This window comes from Scophthalmus maximus, chromosome 1 (genome assembly GCF_022379125.1).
Source record: "Scophthalmus maximus strain ysfricsl-2021 chromosome 1, ASM2237912v1, whole genome shotgun sequence".
Taxonomy (NCBI): domain Eukaryota; kingdom Metazoa; phylum Chordata; class Actinopteri; order Pleuronectiformes; family Scophthalmidae; genus Scophthalmus; species Scophthalmus maximus.
Genome location: NC_061515.1, coordinates 12,918,286 through 12,934,396, shown reverse-complemented (window position 1 = coordinate 12,934,396; position 16,111 = coordinate 12,918,286). Strand labels below are relative to the sequence as shown.

The following is a 16,111-nucleotide window of genomic DNA, read 5'->3' as shown; positions in this document are numbered from 1 at the left end:
CAGGGCCTAAACGACAGAGAGGTCAAGTCCAGTTATTTCCTGAGAATTTGGATGTTGAGTTCTACAGTTATATGATGGGTATCTTACAGAATGATTCAAGTAATCATACGTTCAAATGTGACTACTTTTAGGCAAATAAATATCAATTCATTCAAATGTTAAGCATTTCTTTTTCTATACAACATTTTTCTAGAAATAACCCATTTAAGTTAAAATGTAACATTTAATTGGACTTTTAGCTAAATAAATACAATATTAAGAATTCAAATATTTGAAGTCCTGAAGGGTGACGGCGTTTCATTGGACCACTATGTTTCTAAAGCAGTAGTTGAACCAGGCCCACTGTACTTTAAGCAGCATTATAATTTTACAAAGCCGCTATGCCCTTTACATTTTCAAACTCTTCTTCTCTGCTTTCACTTTGTTTAACTGTTGGCCCAAGTCATCATATTCCTTCTCCTCCAGCCTCTCACCACAGACAGCAAGACAGATATGACCTTTCTCAATTTGGCAACATTTGTTTGTTTGTTTTTTTCCCCACAAGGGACCTTGGAAAATCTCTGTGATAAACTCCTGTGATAAACTGCATCAGACACTTATATAAATATCACATAAAAAAAAGGCTACTCAGTGAATGTGATTGTTGTGGTTGAATGAAGCAATGGTTTTGTTTATTTCGGGTTTTATACTGTCCTATACAGCAATGTGGTAAAATGACAGTGAGCATTCTCATTTATCTACTGATCTGACCTATAGTACTGTGTCATTTTGGGCGTCTCTCTTTATGAAACTGATACTGTAAATACAATATGTGATAAGGGAGTAAATAAAAAATGGAGTGCAAATAAATCAGGTATACAACTAGTCTCAATGCAAATCTGGCACCAGAAACAAACATCTATCCTGTTGGAGACTCATTTCTGTGGACAACTGGGCCTGGTCATGAATGAGACTCAATGGCGCCATCACTTGGAAGAATCTGGCTACATCAGCATCAGTCATTGGACAAAACAGATAATGCGAAACACACAAATTAAATGTCTCTGTCGTTTCAGTTTTATTTAAAATGAGGGTTTCAATAATTTTCCACACTGCCTTTTGTTTTTTTCCATGATAAAAAAAGATGTCCATGTATCAATAACAACAATCTCATAAACTCTGGTGGTGACAAAAAAAAATTGCTACAGCCCCTTAAAAACAGAAAATAAATTACATGTTCTTTAGATAATAGATAAATTACTATCTTTTTTTGTTTCTATATGAAATGAATGTTCTTTTACTACAAGGGATAAGAGACAAGAATAACACATTCAAAGCCATGATCGCAAAACAACCATTTGTACACACACACACACACACACACACACACACACACACACACACACACACATACACACACACACACACACACACACACACACACACACACACACACACACACACACACACACACACATATCATGAACATCCAAAACGCACGTTTACTTTTCAAGGGCAAAATACAATAGTTATATGAAAGTTAGATGTGAATAAATGCAGTCTACAACAACACTTCTGATAACTCTATTTAGTTATAAAACATAAGCGCCTACTATGTTCAAAAGAAATTATAGACATTTAAACATATCTGACAAATATACAGACTCCTCCTCACCTTTGTGTGGGCAGAGTGTGAGTATATGTTTCTTTGTGGGAGGTGAAAGAAAAGGAGAAAAAAAGAGAGCCAAGTAAAAAGCATTGTAAAGGAAAAAAACATGAAGATTACTTACACACATATACAGAGGTTACCACTTCGAAATGTAATATATTTACTTTCTGGTCAAAGCAGAATGGTTGCATTAGATCCATATCGTATCTTAGCTTATTAAAAGCAGCCTCCTCAGTCTTCATAACATTTTTCTTAATTCTGGCATCACCTAATCTCATCGGACAGATTCATCACTTCCTTCCAAGAAGGTAATGATGGAAAGGATGTACGGAGATGAGGTGAGGAAACAGGGAGGATATTAAGATGCCCCAATAGTCATGGTGTGGTGAGCTCACTAAAATAAAAAAATGGGTCGTTCAGGAGTTAATCATTATACATTGCTTTCTTATTGTCAGCAAATACCATTAAAGACCAAAACTAACAATGAACTGAAACCTAAACGTATAGGCTACGTAACCAAGGCTTTGTGTAGTTTTGAAGATCATTTTTTGTTAAAAGCATAAATGAGCCACAGTGTGGCACTGGGTGACGCGCTCTCCTTCACTGTGATGAACGTACACACTAGTATATTTCTAAATCTCACACACTCTCCTGCTTCCATAAATATTCAGTAATGTATTATTCCACAGCATAAAATAGTCCCTAACAAATGCACAATTTCCTCCTGTTTGATAAACATTTGTTAAAGACTAAATTGAAAAGTGGTTTTCAAAAGTTACTCAGTCTTTCAAAAAAAGAAGCTATTTTGAATAGATTTACTTCTTCAGTATAGGAACAAGTGAAACCAGAGACATTTGTCAGGAAAATTCAATTCTTACAGATGGACTAATCATCGACGGGTTTGGGTTTTTTTTCCACGTGATTTGCTGACAAGAAGAATAGTTCACAGCAAGCAAACAACAACAACAACAACAACAGCAACAATCACCATTCTTATCACTTGATAATATATATTCTTTTACATTTCATTTAGTGAGCAGCATTGTCTTAAGCTTAGTAAAAACATAACTGCAACTATGAGTCTTCACACCTTTATGGTAGAATTTAACAACACCACAACAGCTCTCTTCAAAAGACCTACATGTATAGGGAGAGTCTGTGCTGCTTTTTTAACATTTCCTGTCTAATGTCCTTCTCGTTTGCGAGGCCCCTCACCTCTGACCTCCAGCTCTGATACTTTTTATTTGGTCACTAACTGCCATGGTCACCCCACTCCTTTGGTTCATCTGTCCAAATACTGATGTGAACAATAAAAGGACACTTGAGGAAATATTTTGGCGAACAGAAAAAAAAAGACTATACATACTATATGTAAAAGAAATCCTTCAAGCTCAGTTGGGGGTCGCCACTGTAGCTCAGTGGGGGACATCTGCAGCATACAGTAACACAGTAGATCTATTCCAGTAGATCTTCAGCACACATACAACTACAGTATACACACTTTATCTAGCACACATGGTAATTATTTGTTCAGCACATAATTAGTGGTATGCATGTCTGTCTAAATCTGTTTCAGGATCCCGCAGATTAGCATGAATCTTAACAAATGCTCAAGTTGCTGTTGAACCACAGTGGTGTCCTTCCATTATAGTCTCTCAGCCATAGAAATGGGCCTACAAGAGTGGAAGACACACCGACTCAGCCCCGTGTGACACACTGTGAACCTGTTAAACTAATGCACAAAGTAAACCGAAACAAGCTCAGTGGAATATGCGGTTCTAAGGGACAATGTTAAAGTGTATACATAGTAATGGCAAAAGGAACCGGCTGCTTTCACAGTGTTTGACCTGAAGCCTCAGGAGAAAAGAGCTGAATGTTATCTGAAGCCATTGCCTACTCTGGGCTGTCCATTTCTACAGACTCGTCATTTAGGGGGCGATCAGCGCTTTTGACCTCACCCTCGTCTTCCTGCACACCTGAGCTGTCTGTTCTTGGCAGGTCATTGCCTCTTGGCACGCTGAGCACTCTGGGTACACGAGGCACAGCAGGCGGTCTTGTAGTACGAGTAGACGCACAGTCTGGCCTGCACCACCATCACACAGTTGTGACGTCTGTCCCGGCAGTTTTCATCTGTGAACGAGGAGGAGGAGAGACATGCTGGTTGGGTTAAACACTAAGACACATATAAAGACACTGTAACATCAGTGCACACACCAACCTGAGACTTGTGGACTGCAGGGTATTGTGTTGCATATTTGCTCCTGTTCTGGTTTGGTGTTGGAGTCACATTCGGGGCTGTGTGTTTTGTCTGGTGTTAGACACCGCACCTCCCTCATCTGTAAGCCTTTTCCACAAGAACGTGAGCACTGAGAACAGAGAAAGAGAGGAAGTATTATTAGAAGTATAAATGCAATACTATTAAATGTGTTGTGACTCGTCCTGTGATTTCAATTTTGATCACGTTATTCTCAGAGCCCCGCGTCCCTCACCGCGCTCCACTCTGTCGTGAACCACTGTGCTCGACACTCTCCCATCTCACACTCCTGGACCGCAGCAGGCTTGTCCAGGTGAGCACACTCGCTTGCTGGTACGACAGCAAAATCGTTCCCTGTCTTGTGGACACAAATTATGTCTCGCCGCTGAGTTCCGTTTCCACATGGGACGTTACACTGGAAAAAAAGCACAAAAATGAGTCTTCTTATTTACAGCAGGAATAGAGACGCTGTTTTCACTGTAAAATAAATCATTCAATACTTAAAAAATTAACCAAAAAAAATCCTTAAAACACAAATGAACAACTGACTAAGAATCAAGGTGATACAAAAGACTATTTAAAACACAAATTGAAATCAAGTTAATAATAATCATGAAGTAATTATCGTATTTCCTTCCATTTTCATTCCCTATTTCCTACCTGTGTCCAGGGGCTGCTGTACCACATGGCTGTTGGCACACACAGGCCCCCATTACAGGCCTTCATCTCTGCCGGTTTATCTCCGACACATTCCCCTCCTCCTTTACCCTCTCTGACTCCTCCTCGAGTCAGACACACCACCTCTCTCCTCTGCACCCCGGGGCCACACTGTGCCGAACACTGAGGGACACAAAGTGGAAGTTGGTGTTGAGGATTACTGTGAAGTGCTGTGTAAGGTCGTTCCTTTGTTTCTGTAACTCACAGTGCTGGACCAGCCAGTGAAGTACCAGTTGGTTACACAGGGCCCCATGTTGCACTCCTCACTTCCCTGTGGACGGAGCCTGGAGTTGCACTCCTTGTCGTTCACCACGCTGCCTTGATCGCTGACACATCGCACACCCCTGGTCCTCCTCCCGACGCCACAGTCCACTGAGCACTGTAATAGACCGAGAGGAGAAAAACAAGAGGGAGGAGAAACAGATGAAATGAAGAGCATAAGCTCTAATTCAATAAAATCCCCATTACCTCGTTTTCAACGGAGAGCAGAAAAAAATTCTAGTCAAAAAAAGGTTCATGATTGATTATCAATAAATTACTCGCTTTATTTGTACCCAAAGGGCAATTGGTTGTGCAGCATTGAGAACAGAAACAGATAACAACTTAAAACACGTAACACAAATACGTACACGGTATGAGCACACAACAGAAATGAGAATGAGTGTAGACAATTTAAAAAGAAGTTAGATTATGAATAAAACATAAAATCATGTAAAAGTTGTTGTTGGCCTTATTGAATTACTTAAGATTCATCACTATTACAATATTTCGATTATTAATGTTTAACCAATAAGCGTTAACCATTAACCAGTTTTAAAAATGATTGGCTGCCAGTCACTTGTGCTCACCTGATGAAGGCCTTTTACAATTAAAGAGACACTGTCATAATATCAAAGCACCTACATTTAAAAAAAAAACTCCACGAACACTCATGCTTATTTTTAACCAGACTCTTTCTACCTGTGTTATGTTTACAGATAGCGAGATACATTACAGTACAGACACTAGTACAGATCCCCCTCATGTACAATGAGTGTTGTGGACCTACCATGCTCCAGTCTGAGCTGACCTCCCAGTGGGAGCAGAGGCCGAGCTGGCAGGCCTGTGTGGACTCTGGTGGGGTGAGGTTGGCACAGCGCTGTGGGTGGACCATGGTGGAGCGGTTCCCGAAGCTCTGCCTGCACTGGAGCTGCCTCTGCTGCATCCCGGGGCCACAGGACACGCTGCACTCTGACCATGCACTGGCCTCCCAGCTACAACGCAGACAGTTGGATGAGTTCAATGTGGAATTTTGGACTTGTTTTAGAAAAAGGAGAGTGTGGTTTGTGTGCAGTGAAATATCAGCTATGAAAAATGCACAAGCTTTTCTGTGGGAAAATAGAACTTTTTCTCACTTCTGGAAAGTTGTGGGGGAAAAAACAATGACTATATAGTATGTATCCCTTCAATGTTAACTGTGTATAAGCTCACAATGGTGGGCAGGAATGTGTGTTACAAGGCTCCTCCTCAGGTGCAGGTTTGGCCGCAGAGTCACACTTCCTCTCTGGTACTTCCTCGTCTGTATGACGGTTTATACACAGTATCTCTCGGTACTGAAAACCTGCAGAGACAGACATATGGAGAGATTTTTGTCCAATGTCCTTGTACTTGGATTTACCAACCACAGGAGGGAGACATCACATCGTTCAAAAATAAGCATGTTTTGAGTATAAGGGAATGAATTTTAAAATGACACATATGTTGCAACGTATGTGTCTTATCAGAATCTGACCTTTGCCACAGGAAGCAGAACACTCTGTGAGTCCACCTCTTTTCCAAACAAATGGCGGTTGAGTGTCAAGTGGCAGGTCAGTGCGAGGGGGGATCCGAGCGTTTCTATTGGGTGCAGATCCTCTTGAGCGCAACCTGTCAGGTGTCCACCGGTCCGAGGATGGGGAAGAAAACACGGAGGAGGAGGATGAGGAGGAAGAGGAAGAGGAGGAAGAGGGGAAAGAAGGGATCGAAACAGGGAGAGGAGCAGGAAGAGGCTCTTCTACTGACACAGTGAGAGGACCTGGGAGAAAAGACAAAGCATAGACGGACATATTAGAATGGGGAGAAAAGGTGGGAGAGAGAGAGGCAAGGATTGGGAAACAGACACGGGGAGAAGGGTAGAGGAGCGATAAAGTGTGAGTAAAGCAGCAAAACACAAATGATGAATTATGGAGAAAAGGAGGAAGGCGGTGAGTCAGAGGCCAGTGATGTCATTATGAGGTCAGGGTCTCATGACAGCGAACATGTGGACAATGATAGCCTCCCATCTAGGTCATACACAAACACGCAAGCACACTTTTACAAAAGTCCCTCCCACTCTGCAGACAACCACACCCATCCGAATCCATAAACGCGTCAATCACTCTCCAAGGATACGAGTTGTTGTGTTCTACTTGACTAATTTGGAAAGAATGAATCTAGAGAATGTTGATTTGATTTAGGGTTCAATTCTGCCGCCACCAACATTAAGCTGCACATACAACTGTACGGAACATGGAGAGAACACAGCCATCAAAACCTTTGCCAAACAGAGGAGAAGGTTTTTAACGGACGTACTGCGAAGGGGTGCCCTCGCTGGCTCTCGCTCCCTGGGCCTCTCTCGCTCCATGGGCCTCTCTCTCTCCGTCAGCCTCTCCCTTCCTCCCTCCTTCTTCTCCACAGGGATGTAGAACTCATAGTCGATGCCCGGGTTCTCCTTGTGGAAAATGATCTGCAGAGCAAAGACGCACAGAAAGACAGGTGAAAAGTAGCCCGTTACAAGGAAAAGTATAAAACAATTTTAATGATCCCCAAAGAGAAATGTACCTCTCCCCTTTCTTCACAGGGAGGTCAGAGGTCACACTGAGCTTCAGGGAGTTAGAGTCATGCACCCCAGCAGGGTGTACACATGTCACTGTGTTTCTCCACCTACTTTAAAATCATGTCTACAACACTAAACATTGTAAAGGTCAATCAGACTTAATGAACAGGGGTCTCGTGATGAGATGAGATGTTCTGAAATGAGATGAGCTTTTCTTTGGTACGACCCACAGAACAAAGTTTCTTTTGGATATTTTTTGTGTGTGGCTATTTTAAGCTTTTATTATAAATATTTGGGATAGTAACAAGAGAGACAGAAATCCAACAAAGGCTCCTTGCCAGACTTGAACCTGGAACATTGCAGTTCATGGTCAGTGTCTTTACCCCAAAGCTCGGGGGGGGGGGGGGGGGGGGGGGGGGTGCGCCCCAAACATTTGTTCTCTCAACAGTGGCGAGGATCTACAGATGGCAGACGTGTCTTTCAATTTTAATCCATTCAACGATGTCTTTTCCAACATGCAATGTTCATTTCAGCCTCACGGTGCTGCTGGCATGGTAACAGTTTTTCAGCCTTTCTCATGCCTTATGTCTACATCCCACTAAGCCTTAAAAATGCAGGTGATTCCAGAAGAGATCAAACTCTGGCTCTGGTGGATGCCTGCTGTTTTTTTTCCCCCTCGTGGCCCGTAGCTACTGGATGTAAAGCTACGTTTGATTTCTGTTCTTTAATAAGATCTTAGCCTGAGGTAAGAGTTGTTATTATTAAGCCATGGATCGTCTGATGTGGCTCAGGCTAAGCTACAGTGTAGCTGCGTTTATCCCACCTCAATGCTAAAAGAATGCAGACTTTCTGGAGGATCTTCTTGACACAGAGCAGAGAGCACAGCCTCAGGCTTACAACAATGTTATAGAGATGTGAAATAGTCTGTTTATACATGTGTGTGTGATTCTTATCATTAACTCAATTTTGTCATGCCCTGGTTCATGTTTACTTACAGGGTCAAAATAAAAGCCATCCTGTGTTCCAGTACTTACATATAGCTGTAGCTGTGTGCTGGTAGGTCCTGGGGCTTTGAGGGACTCCCCCTTCTCTTCCTCCCCCTCTGCATGTGTCCTAGGTCGGGTGTAGGTGAAAGTTGTCCCCCCTGCCTGGTACTCCCCTGGAGGGTCCACAGCCCAACGCCCATTCACCACTGAAGCCCCTGTGCCACTCCTCATGGCTGGAGCAATTAGTAGTGGGTTGGAAGGTCAGATGGGAGGAGAAGATCATGGTATGAGAATTATTTTCTTATTTTGACCTTGTTTAGTCTACATGGTGGTGAAGTCTTGGGAAACCCCCAAAAGCTCAAACTAACTTTTATACAGCCAAACACAGACTCTGGAGTGTTGTCTCATTACCAAACAGGGCGCTGGCAAGACAAACACACACATACAGTACACACTTCACTAGCTGCTTTGAGGCTCTGACCAAAATGAGCTTTATGCCCTGAGTCCGCAAGGCCACAAAATTTACAGTCTTAGTTCAAGCCATATGCTCATTTCCAAATCTGCAATTTCCTTGCCAACATCTCACTTTTACTGGAACTGCAACCAATATTATTCAAATACTCTTAAACTGTGTGTGTGTGTGTGTGTGTGTGTGTGTGTGTGTGTGTGTGTGTGTGTGTGTGTGTTTTTACGGCCATTACATCTTACCCAGGTAGTTAGGGCTTGCTCGCCTCTCCGTGATGTTAATGAATGTAGCTCCGGGTGGGATGTCCAGGACCTTGTGGTAACCAAGGGGAACCACGACATTTTGGAAACTTCCCGTCACCTTTCGACAGGAGGTCTCCTGCCCACCACACACGCCACACTTGTCAATCACAGAGCCAGAGCCCAGTACCCCATCGCAGCCCTCGGTCTGGCGGGAGAACAAAGTGAAAACATGTGAGGGAGGGGTCGGACAATGGGGGAGAAAGTGGGGTAGGGAAGCAGGGGAGACATAGGCGGGGCGTGGGGACAGAGCAGAGAAAGGCTATTCCAATCTTCTTGATTTCACATCCAATGCAAGTATCTCACTGTTGTTTGTGCAAATGGTTAACTGTCGCTCACCAAATTCCTCCCAGGAGGGTGGACTGTCGGTGAAATTAGAGAGTGAGAGTGCAAATGAGAGAATGGGGGAAAGATACAGATAAAAGAGGCCCAGAAAAGGGTCATAAAAGAAGATTGGAGAAGCTCAGAATCTGAATGCCAGACGTGAGACTAACAGAGCCAGTTTCTGGAAATTGTCAACCGTGACTAGACAGAGGGGACTTGGAAATGGTAAAAAATCTCACACATGCACATTTGAATCCACTCACCAGACATCGCCCCTCTACGCACACGTCATTTGAGCTGACGTTGAAGCAGGGAGTTCCATCTCGGACACGCTCGGCCTGACGAACGTAGAAACGATAGCTGGCGGGTCGACAGGTCAGCTCACACTGCTTGTCCGCACCAACTGCAGCACAGAAACAGAGCATAGCAGGGGTTTGCGCGACATACATGTTTGTCTTAAGTGCGTGTGACTGTGAGATGTCCTGCATGACTCTGTGCAGTTTCTTTGTGCCTGGCGAGGAGAAGGCGCAGCTGGGTGATGAACGTCTTTCCATGTGTTCAGGAAACCAAGGCCAGACCATATAGCACATGACTGTCATACAGTGAGAGAGTGATTTGCTGTTTCCCACTGCTGCGCACTTGTACAAGTGCACTCAGTGCTGCACCTTCCCAGGAGATACGTACCCAGAAGAGAAGTATAAACGTAAGGTGGAGGAAGGTTAGATTTATGAGAGGAACCCAATGGCGCCCATTGCAGGGAGACATGTATGTGGAAACAGAGAGCAGGAGGAAAGAGTCAGAGAAAGAGAAGAGGAGTGCTGCAAGGTAAAAGAGGAAATGAAAAGAGTAGGCAGAAAAATAGACGAGTGGAGATTACAAAGAATCTCTCATAGGGGTGAGGTATAAACAAAAATATGGGGGAAGTAAAAGAGAAGTGTGTCTACATGATGAAACACAATGAGTAGGTTTAAAGGAATAGTTCAAATGGAATGAGAAGAGCTGTGGTTTTCTGCTGGTCTCCCTTGCAGTAAGGCAGTGGATAAGCATATTTCGCAGTTTGTCAAATCATTGTTTTAACAAAAAAAAGAAAGAAATAGACAAATGGGGGATGAAGGCAGGAAGGGACAAAGGGTGGCTTGACTGTTCATCATTCTAGACAAGGGGGTGTAACAGGGGTTAAAGGCCTCAGGCATAGCTGTGTGTTGGGGGCGGGGGGCTGCATTTGTGTGAAAAAAAATATGGACATTAGCTCAAAGCATGAGTAAGGGGTCATAGATTAAATTGTAGATGGGAGGGAGGATTTTCTGTAATTGGGAGTTCAAGGGTTAAAAGGACAATCTCTGTGCTCCTGAAATGGTGACTTCCCACTGTGGTGTCATATTTCTCTGTCGCATATAGACAGAAATGTCCCTATTAAATTCTATATAAATATGAACAGCAGGAAAGTAAAGTAATGAAGTTGTGGTTTATATTACATTGATGTTACTCCATGGAAAGAGTTCCTCTCCCAGTTCAATAAGACATCAAAAGGCACATAGCCCAAAGTTCCAACACCACTTTCAATGCCAAAAGGTTCCAAGGAGACGGTCAAGAACAAAGACCAAAGGTCAAATACCAGACCCCTGGTCTCACTTCGTGTCCAAGGGACGATTCAAAACCTCCGCAGTATGTATAGAGCACAAGGAAATTCCATATGTTTTCACAGAATTTTTGAATTGAATTTCAGAAAGTAACAGCTTCATTTTGCCAGGTGTAATACCAGTAGTACACAAGTCAACTTAAATGATCATGAATGAGTCTTTGTTTACCTGACCGAATGTGTAAAGACATTACGGACTGTATTTAATCTCACTAATAGGGTGGACGTGGTGAGGAAGTGGTCCACGTGAGGCAATTGACCCAGACTGGATGTTTATCTTTCCACAAGCTTGCAGAGAAATTAAGGTCACACATAACTAGGTATATCATTTTGCTTACAAATATAAAATTTTAAAAAAAGACGTATCCAAGGCGTATCCAAGGCTCTTCTGACAAAAAGTCAAACGGTCTCTATTCTGATGTCTATTTCATTCTTTAAAACATGGACCACACAAGATAAAAAAAAACTACACATAGTGACACAGACAGCCCTCTTCAGGTCTTGTTCATAAATATACGTCAGAAATGTAGAAGTGGTCCCTCGGCACTGGTATACATCAGCTCCACGATGAGTAAATTATTTTGCAAGAGTTTAGGAAGCAGTCACAGGTTCAATATCCATTGAATTCTATGAAAGTTTTTAAAATATAGTGAGAGAGCAAATAAATCAATAGAAAAGAAAGTGCTTCATCTACATACAACAGTGTATCGTCAGCATATTGTATGATCGAATGTTTAGTGCCAGTTGTTGAGGTGTTGTATGGATTAGAAAAATATTGGACGAAAACTCTCATATAGAAAAAAGCCATCAGTGAGTATTTTAAAAATAAATATGATATATATTCACACTCATAACTACTTCTGTAATAGCTCAAGATGACTCTGGCCTTCAGTGGCTTACTGTTATCTGCTTCATTTTGATGGTATTTTATTAGAAAAGGAGATAAATAACCCATAAATGTTTTATCTGTATTGATTTTACCAATACATTTAATTGGTTTTCAATGGTTAATCTAATTTGTCATGTATGGCTACTGTACAATGACATGAATGAGATCACTGTCCTAGGGCCAAGTGTTATTTCGCAGCACTTGTCTGCTACCTTTCTTTTGCGACTGTTTAATAATTGCAGAGAGACTGATGTACTGTACAGTACTCAATGAGAGAAAAAAGAGAAAGAAGTAAAGAAAGGGCGGGAGTTCCCAACCTCTCTCTCTCTCTCTCTCTCTCCACCCTTGTTCCCTCTTTCAGGCCGTCATAGTTATCTTTGAGAGATTAGACTGGAGACAGTGAAGGAGAAGAGAGGGGGAGCTAAAAGTGGGAGACGTGTTGCCACCCATGTACTCCCTGCCCCTCTTTCTCTGTGTATTTTTATTCCCCATCTTGTTAATGTTCCATCTCCTCTTCTTCAGTTCCTGTCCTGATGTCATGCTCGAGTACTCGCCAACTCTTAATCACCCTTAATCGTTTCTCACTATTTTGGTCCTTATCTTAGATGTGTTTCTACAGCTACTTCTCTCAGTTTCTCTGTTTCTCTTTTCGCCTCGATCTCTGGCCTCTCTTTCAATTCCACTGTCTCTCTCTCTCCCTCTCTGAGCTTAGTGTTCAGACAGTGGAATATATGTTGTCTAAATATACTTCCCCACTATCTCTCCGTCTAAACAAACTCCAACAGAGAGAGAGAAAGAGTGAGGCAGTGGGACAGGAAGAGGGGAGGATGGGTGCGCGGAGAGGGGATGAGGCCTGAAAAAAAGTAAAACAACACCTGCACGTGCAGCGATTACAAAACTACATTGGTGCTGCTTTCAGATCTGAGCCTGTAGGGGGAAATAAGTCAGGACTGTCACCTCTGTAGTTTATAACTGCAGTGGCAGCTTTACAGTTTTAAGGTCCCAGTTCCAAATCACAGGCCACAACACTTAGCACTACATATATAACAGTGTTGTCACCTTGAAGGCACGAAAAACTTACACAGAGCAGCGAGAGCACAGTTCAACATAAATACTTATATATGCAGGAGTGTACAAAGTCCTAAACAGATGAGTGCAGCTGGAGAGAAATGACTAATACACACACACACACACACACACGCACACGCGCACACGCACACACGCACACACACACACACAGCCTCCAGTGTGTTGATGGGAAACTAGATATGAAGGTCTGGGCTGCAGCCAATGGGACCGGACTGAAGTAAACAGTACGATACAGTTTACTTAGCAGAGTGGAAAAGGATCATCTCCAGCCCAGATCGAGTGTGTCTGACCCAGCTGACGTCATCTGCAAATACTTCACAGTAAAATAACTGAACAGTGTCTTTCTAATGCACGTACCATGAGTGATTTGATTTACCTCCCCATCAGGGGTTGTCTGTGTGTTTCTTCCCTGCCTTTCTCCGTGTAGTCCTCTCCTCTCCCAAATCCCAAGGACACGATGGGTTTAAAAAGGACCCACAGCAGATTCAAGAGTGGCTCAGTTCAGGATGAATAGACTAATCTATCTCTTTCCCCTCACAAACACACTGAAACAGGGGTGGTGGACATAAGGAAAGCCCCAGTGTGTTTTTGCAGACAGTCTGACTCCAGCTGATACCCTGGTGAGGACTACCGGTACAGATGTACAGCATGGATGGTCTAGATCTGCCTCCATCCTCAAAACTGCCCTCAGTCTGCTCTGACAAGACCATTGACCAATTTTTTAAATACTATCTAACAGCGGAACACCTGCCTCACTTGCCTTTCAAGTGATATTTCAAATTGAGTAGAATGGCCTTTTGAAATATTGTCAGCAACTTTATTCACTGGATTACGCAAAAAACAGATGTTCTCGTCGGGTTATTCTATCCAAAACAAAAGCTTGTCAATTGATTTAGCAAGAAAATGTAATAACTATTTATATAATGTTATAAATATTGCGAATACAGTGATATTTCACCCATACTGCCCACTCTTGTCTGAACATCTTTGGCTTTTTTAAGGATGAAATTGAAGTCGCTGTTATGCTACTTTGTGTTATTTTATTAAACTATGGACCAATTCGACCACGAAAACAGGATACAAACACTGGTTAAGAATTATTGCAACTAATGTCCCTAGTTTACACTCACATTAATTTATCAAACTGTTGCCTATTTACACATCTAACAGGCACAAAATAATATTAATATTTGTCCTCTGTTCTAACTATGTTCACCTGGAAGTCGCGAACTTTGTCTGTCGGTAGTTTGGTGCTGAGCAGGAAGCGTTCAGAGAGTGTACAGCGGATTTATCATGTCTGTCTGTCTGCGGTTGAAAATAGGGCTGACAGGAGCAGTGAACCATTACAGTAAAGTTGTGGCCTGGAAAAGCAAAACAATGAGCCTGAAGTGGGAACTGCAGAGTTGGGTAATAATTATCTGTGGGATTTGTAATTATGAGCAACCTTGTTTATCTGATCTATAAAATAAAAAAAAAAATTCAACACGGGTGAGTGCAGCTTAAACTTTGAGTTTTTTAATCCTGTCATAAAAAATAATGTTTGTGTGAATCTCAGTTTTTAGTTTTGTGTTTCATGTTTATTTGGATAAGTGTGTTATGTATGTGTGTTTTGTTTTACAGACAGAATGAAATCAAACTAATGCATGTGGTTGAGCTGCGTTGCTGATCTAGGGTTTCTGGCTCTACAGTCTCACACTGTGTGCCGAGTAACTCAAGCCAGCTGATACAGTGACCACAGACAGATACACAAACATACGTGTGCAAACATTTTTCCACATATTATCTCACATCCATTAAGCCGTTTGTCCACGGTGCCGATAAAGTCATACTGTAAATACACAGAGGCCCATACACATATGAAGTGTCATGAAGAATAGTGTTGATATCATCATATCACAGCTGTGTTGCTATTATCTTCTCTTTACCCCTCTCACTCCCTTAACCCCCATTTTTGTAATATTCTCTCTATCTATTCTTCCTTTTCAATCAGATTCCTCAAATATCTGTTCAGTGCTCTCCCTCTCTCATTCTTTCCCTGCAGCAGTGGAAAACAAAGATAACCCAGCGCATCTCAACTGCGCTGAACTTTTGTACACTCAACACAAAAGTAAACACACATAACCACACATGGACACACACACACACACACACACACACACACACACACACACAGGCGCGCGCTATGTTGTCTCCCTTTGCTCCCAGTGGTCATGTGACGAAACACTTGCATCCCATCACCTCTCACCTCCCTCTCCGTCTCTCTCTGTCCTTCTTTCTTTATCTCACTCAGTAGGAATCTGTGTGCTTAGTCAGAGCAGGGAGGAGAAGCTCCGCAGGAGAGGAATGGAGAAAGGGAAATGCTGAACAAATGAGAGGAAAAAAAGAGAGGAGGGAGAGTGTTTTGTGCAAAAGAATAAAAGCGGACAGAGTTCCAATCATTCTCTTTTCCTCTCTGCTCTCACCACGCGTCATGTAGATATATGCCTGCTCCAATGAGAGGAGGGGATTGTGGTGGGTTGGGCAGGCTCTCGAGACCTGCAAACACATACTTGTGCCAGAGCAACTTTAACTCACTCATTTTATAGACGCTTTTTCACCTTCTCCTCTCCTCACATTGAAGCACTGGGGAGTTGAAACTACTGTGTGTGTCAGTCCTCACCCTCAGTGAAAGGTTCCCAGTTGTAGAGGCGACCCATGAACTCCTGGGTGTTAAATGCTGCACATTGCTCTGCTCTGGAGTCCAGCGCCGCTCCTACACACACCTGGAGGACAGAAACAGAAAGAAATGTTTTTGGGTTGTTTTTTTATTATTCAGCGCAACACGTTGAAATAATATGAAGTCACCCAGCTAGTAAACCTGTTTCTCTCCCAGTCCCAAGGGAATAAAGGGCGGAGCAAACTGCTGCAAGGAAAAGTGAGGGGAAAACTGCTAATAAAGAATTGGAGCATTAACATAATTAACTTGGA

The 16,111-nt window shown here is 42.6% G+C and overlaps 1 protein-coding gene across 1 annotated transcript in view; it reads right to left on the bottom strand.

The window, feature by feature from the left end:
* Positions 1-1,033: 1,033 nt before the first annotated feature.
* The window catches only part of adamtsl4 (ADAMTS-like 4), a 31,635-nt gene continuing 16,557 nt past the window's right edge, over positions 1,034-16,111 (bottom strand). Inside the window, exons 5-17 of the mRNA XM_035644182.2 lie at positions 15,804-15,906; positions 9,791-9,930; positions 9,147-9,351; positions 8,487-8,671; positions 7,209-7,362; positions 6,391-6,672; positions 6,090-6,219; positions 5,668-5,872; positions 4,825-4,998; positions 4,563-4,742; positions 4,138-4,317; positions 3,867-4,014; positions 1,034-3,778 (exon numbers count right to left, since the gene is read on the bottom strand). Of these exons, the coding sequence (XP_035500075.2) occupies positions 3,648-3,778; positions 3,867-4,014; positions 4,138-4,317; positions 4,563-4,742; positions 4,825-4,998; positions 5,668-5,872; positions 6,090-6,219; positions 6,391-6,672; positions 7,209-7,362; positions 8,487-8,671; positions 9,147-9,351; positions 9,791-9,930; positions 15,804-15,906 (2,217 nt within the window). The 3' untranslated portion in view covers positions 1,034-3,647. The remainder of the gene's footprint in view (positions 3,779-3,866; positions 4,015-4,137; positions 4,318-4,562; positions 4,743-4,824; positions 4,999-5,667; positions 5,873-6,089; positions 6,220-6,390; positions 6,673-7,208; positions 7,363-8,486; positions 8,672-9,146; positions 9,352-9,790; positions 9,931-15,803; positions 15,907-16,111) is intronic.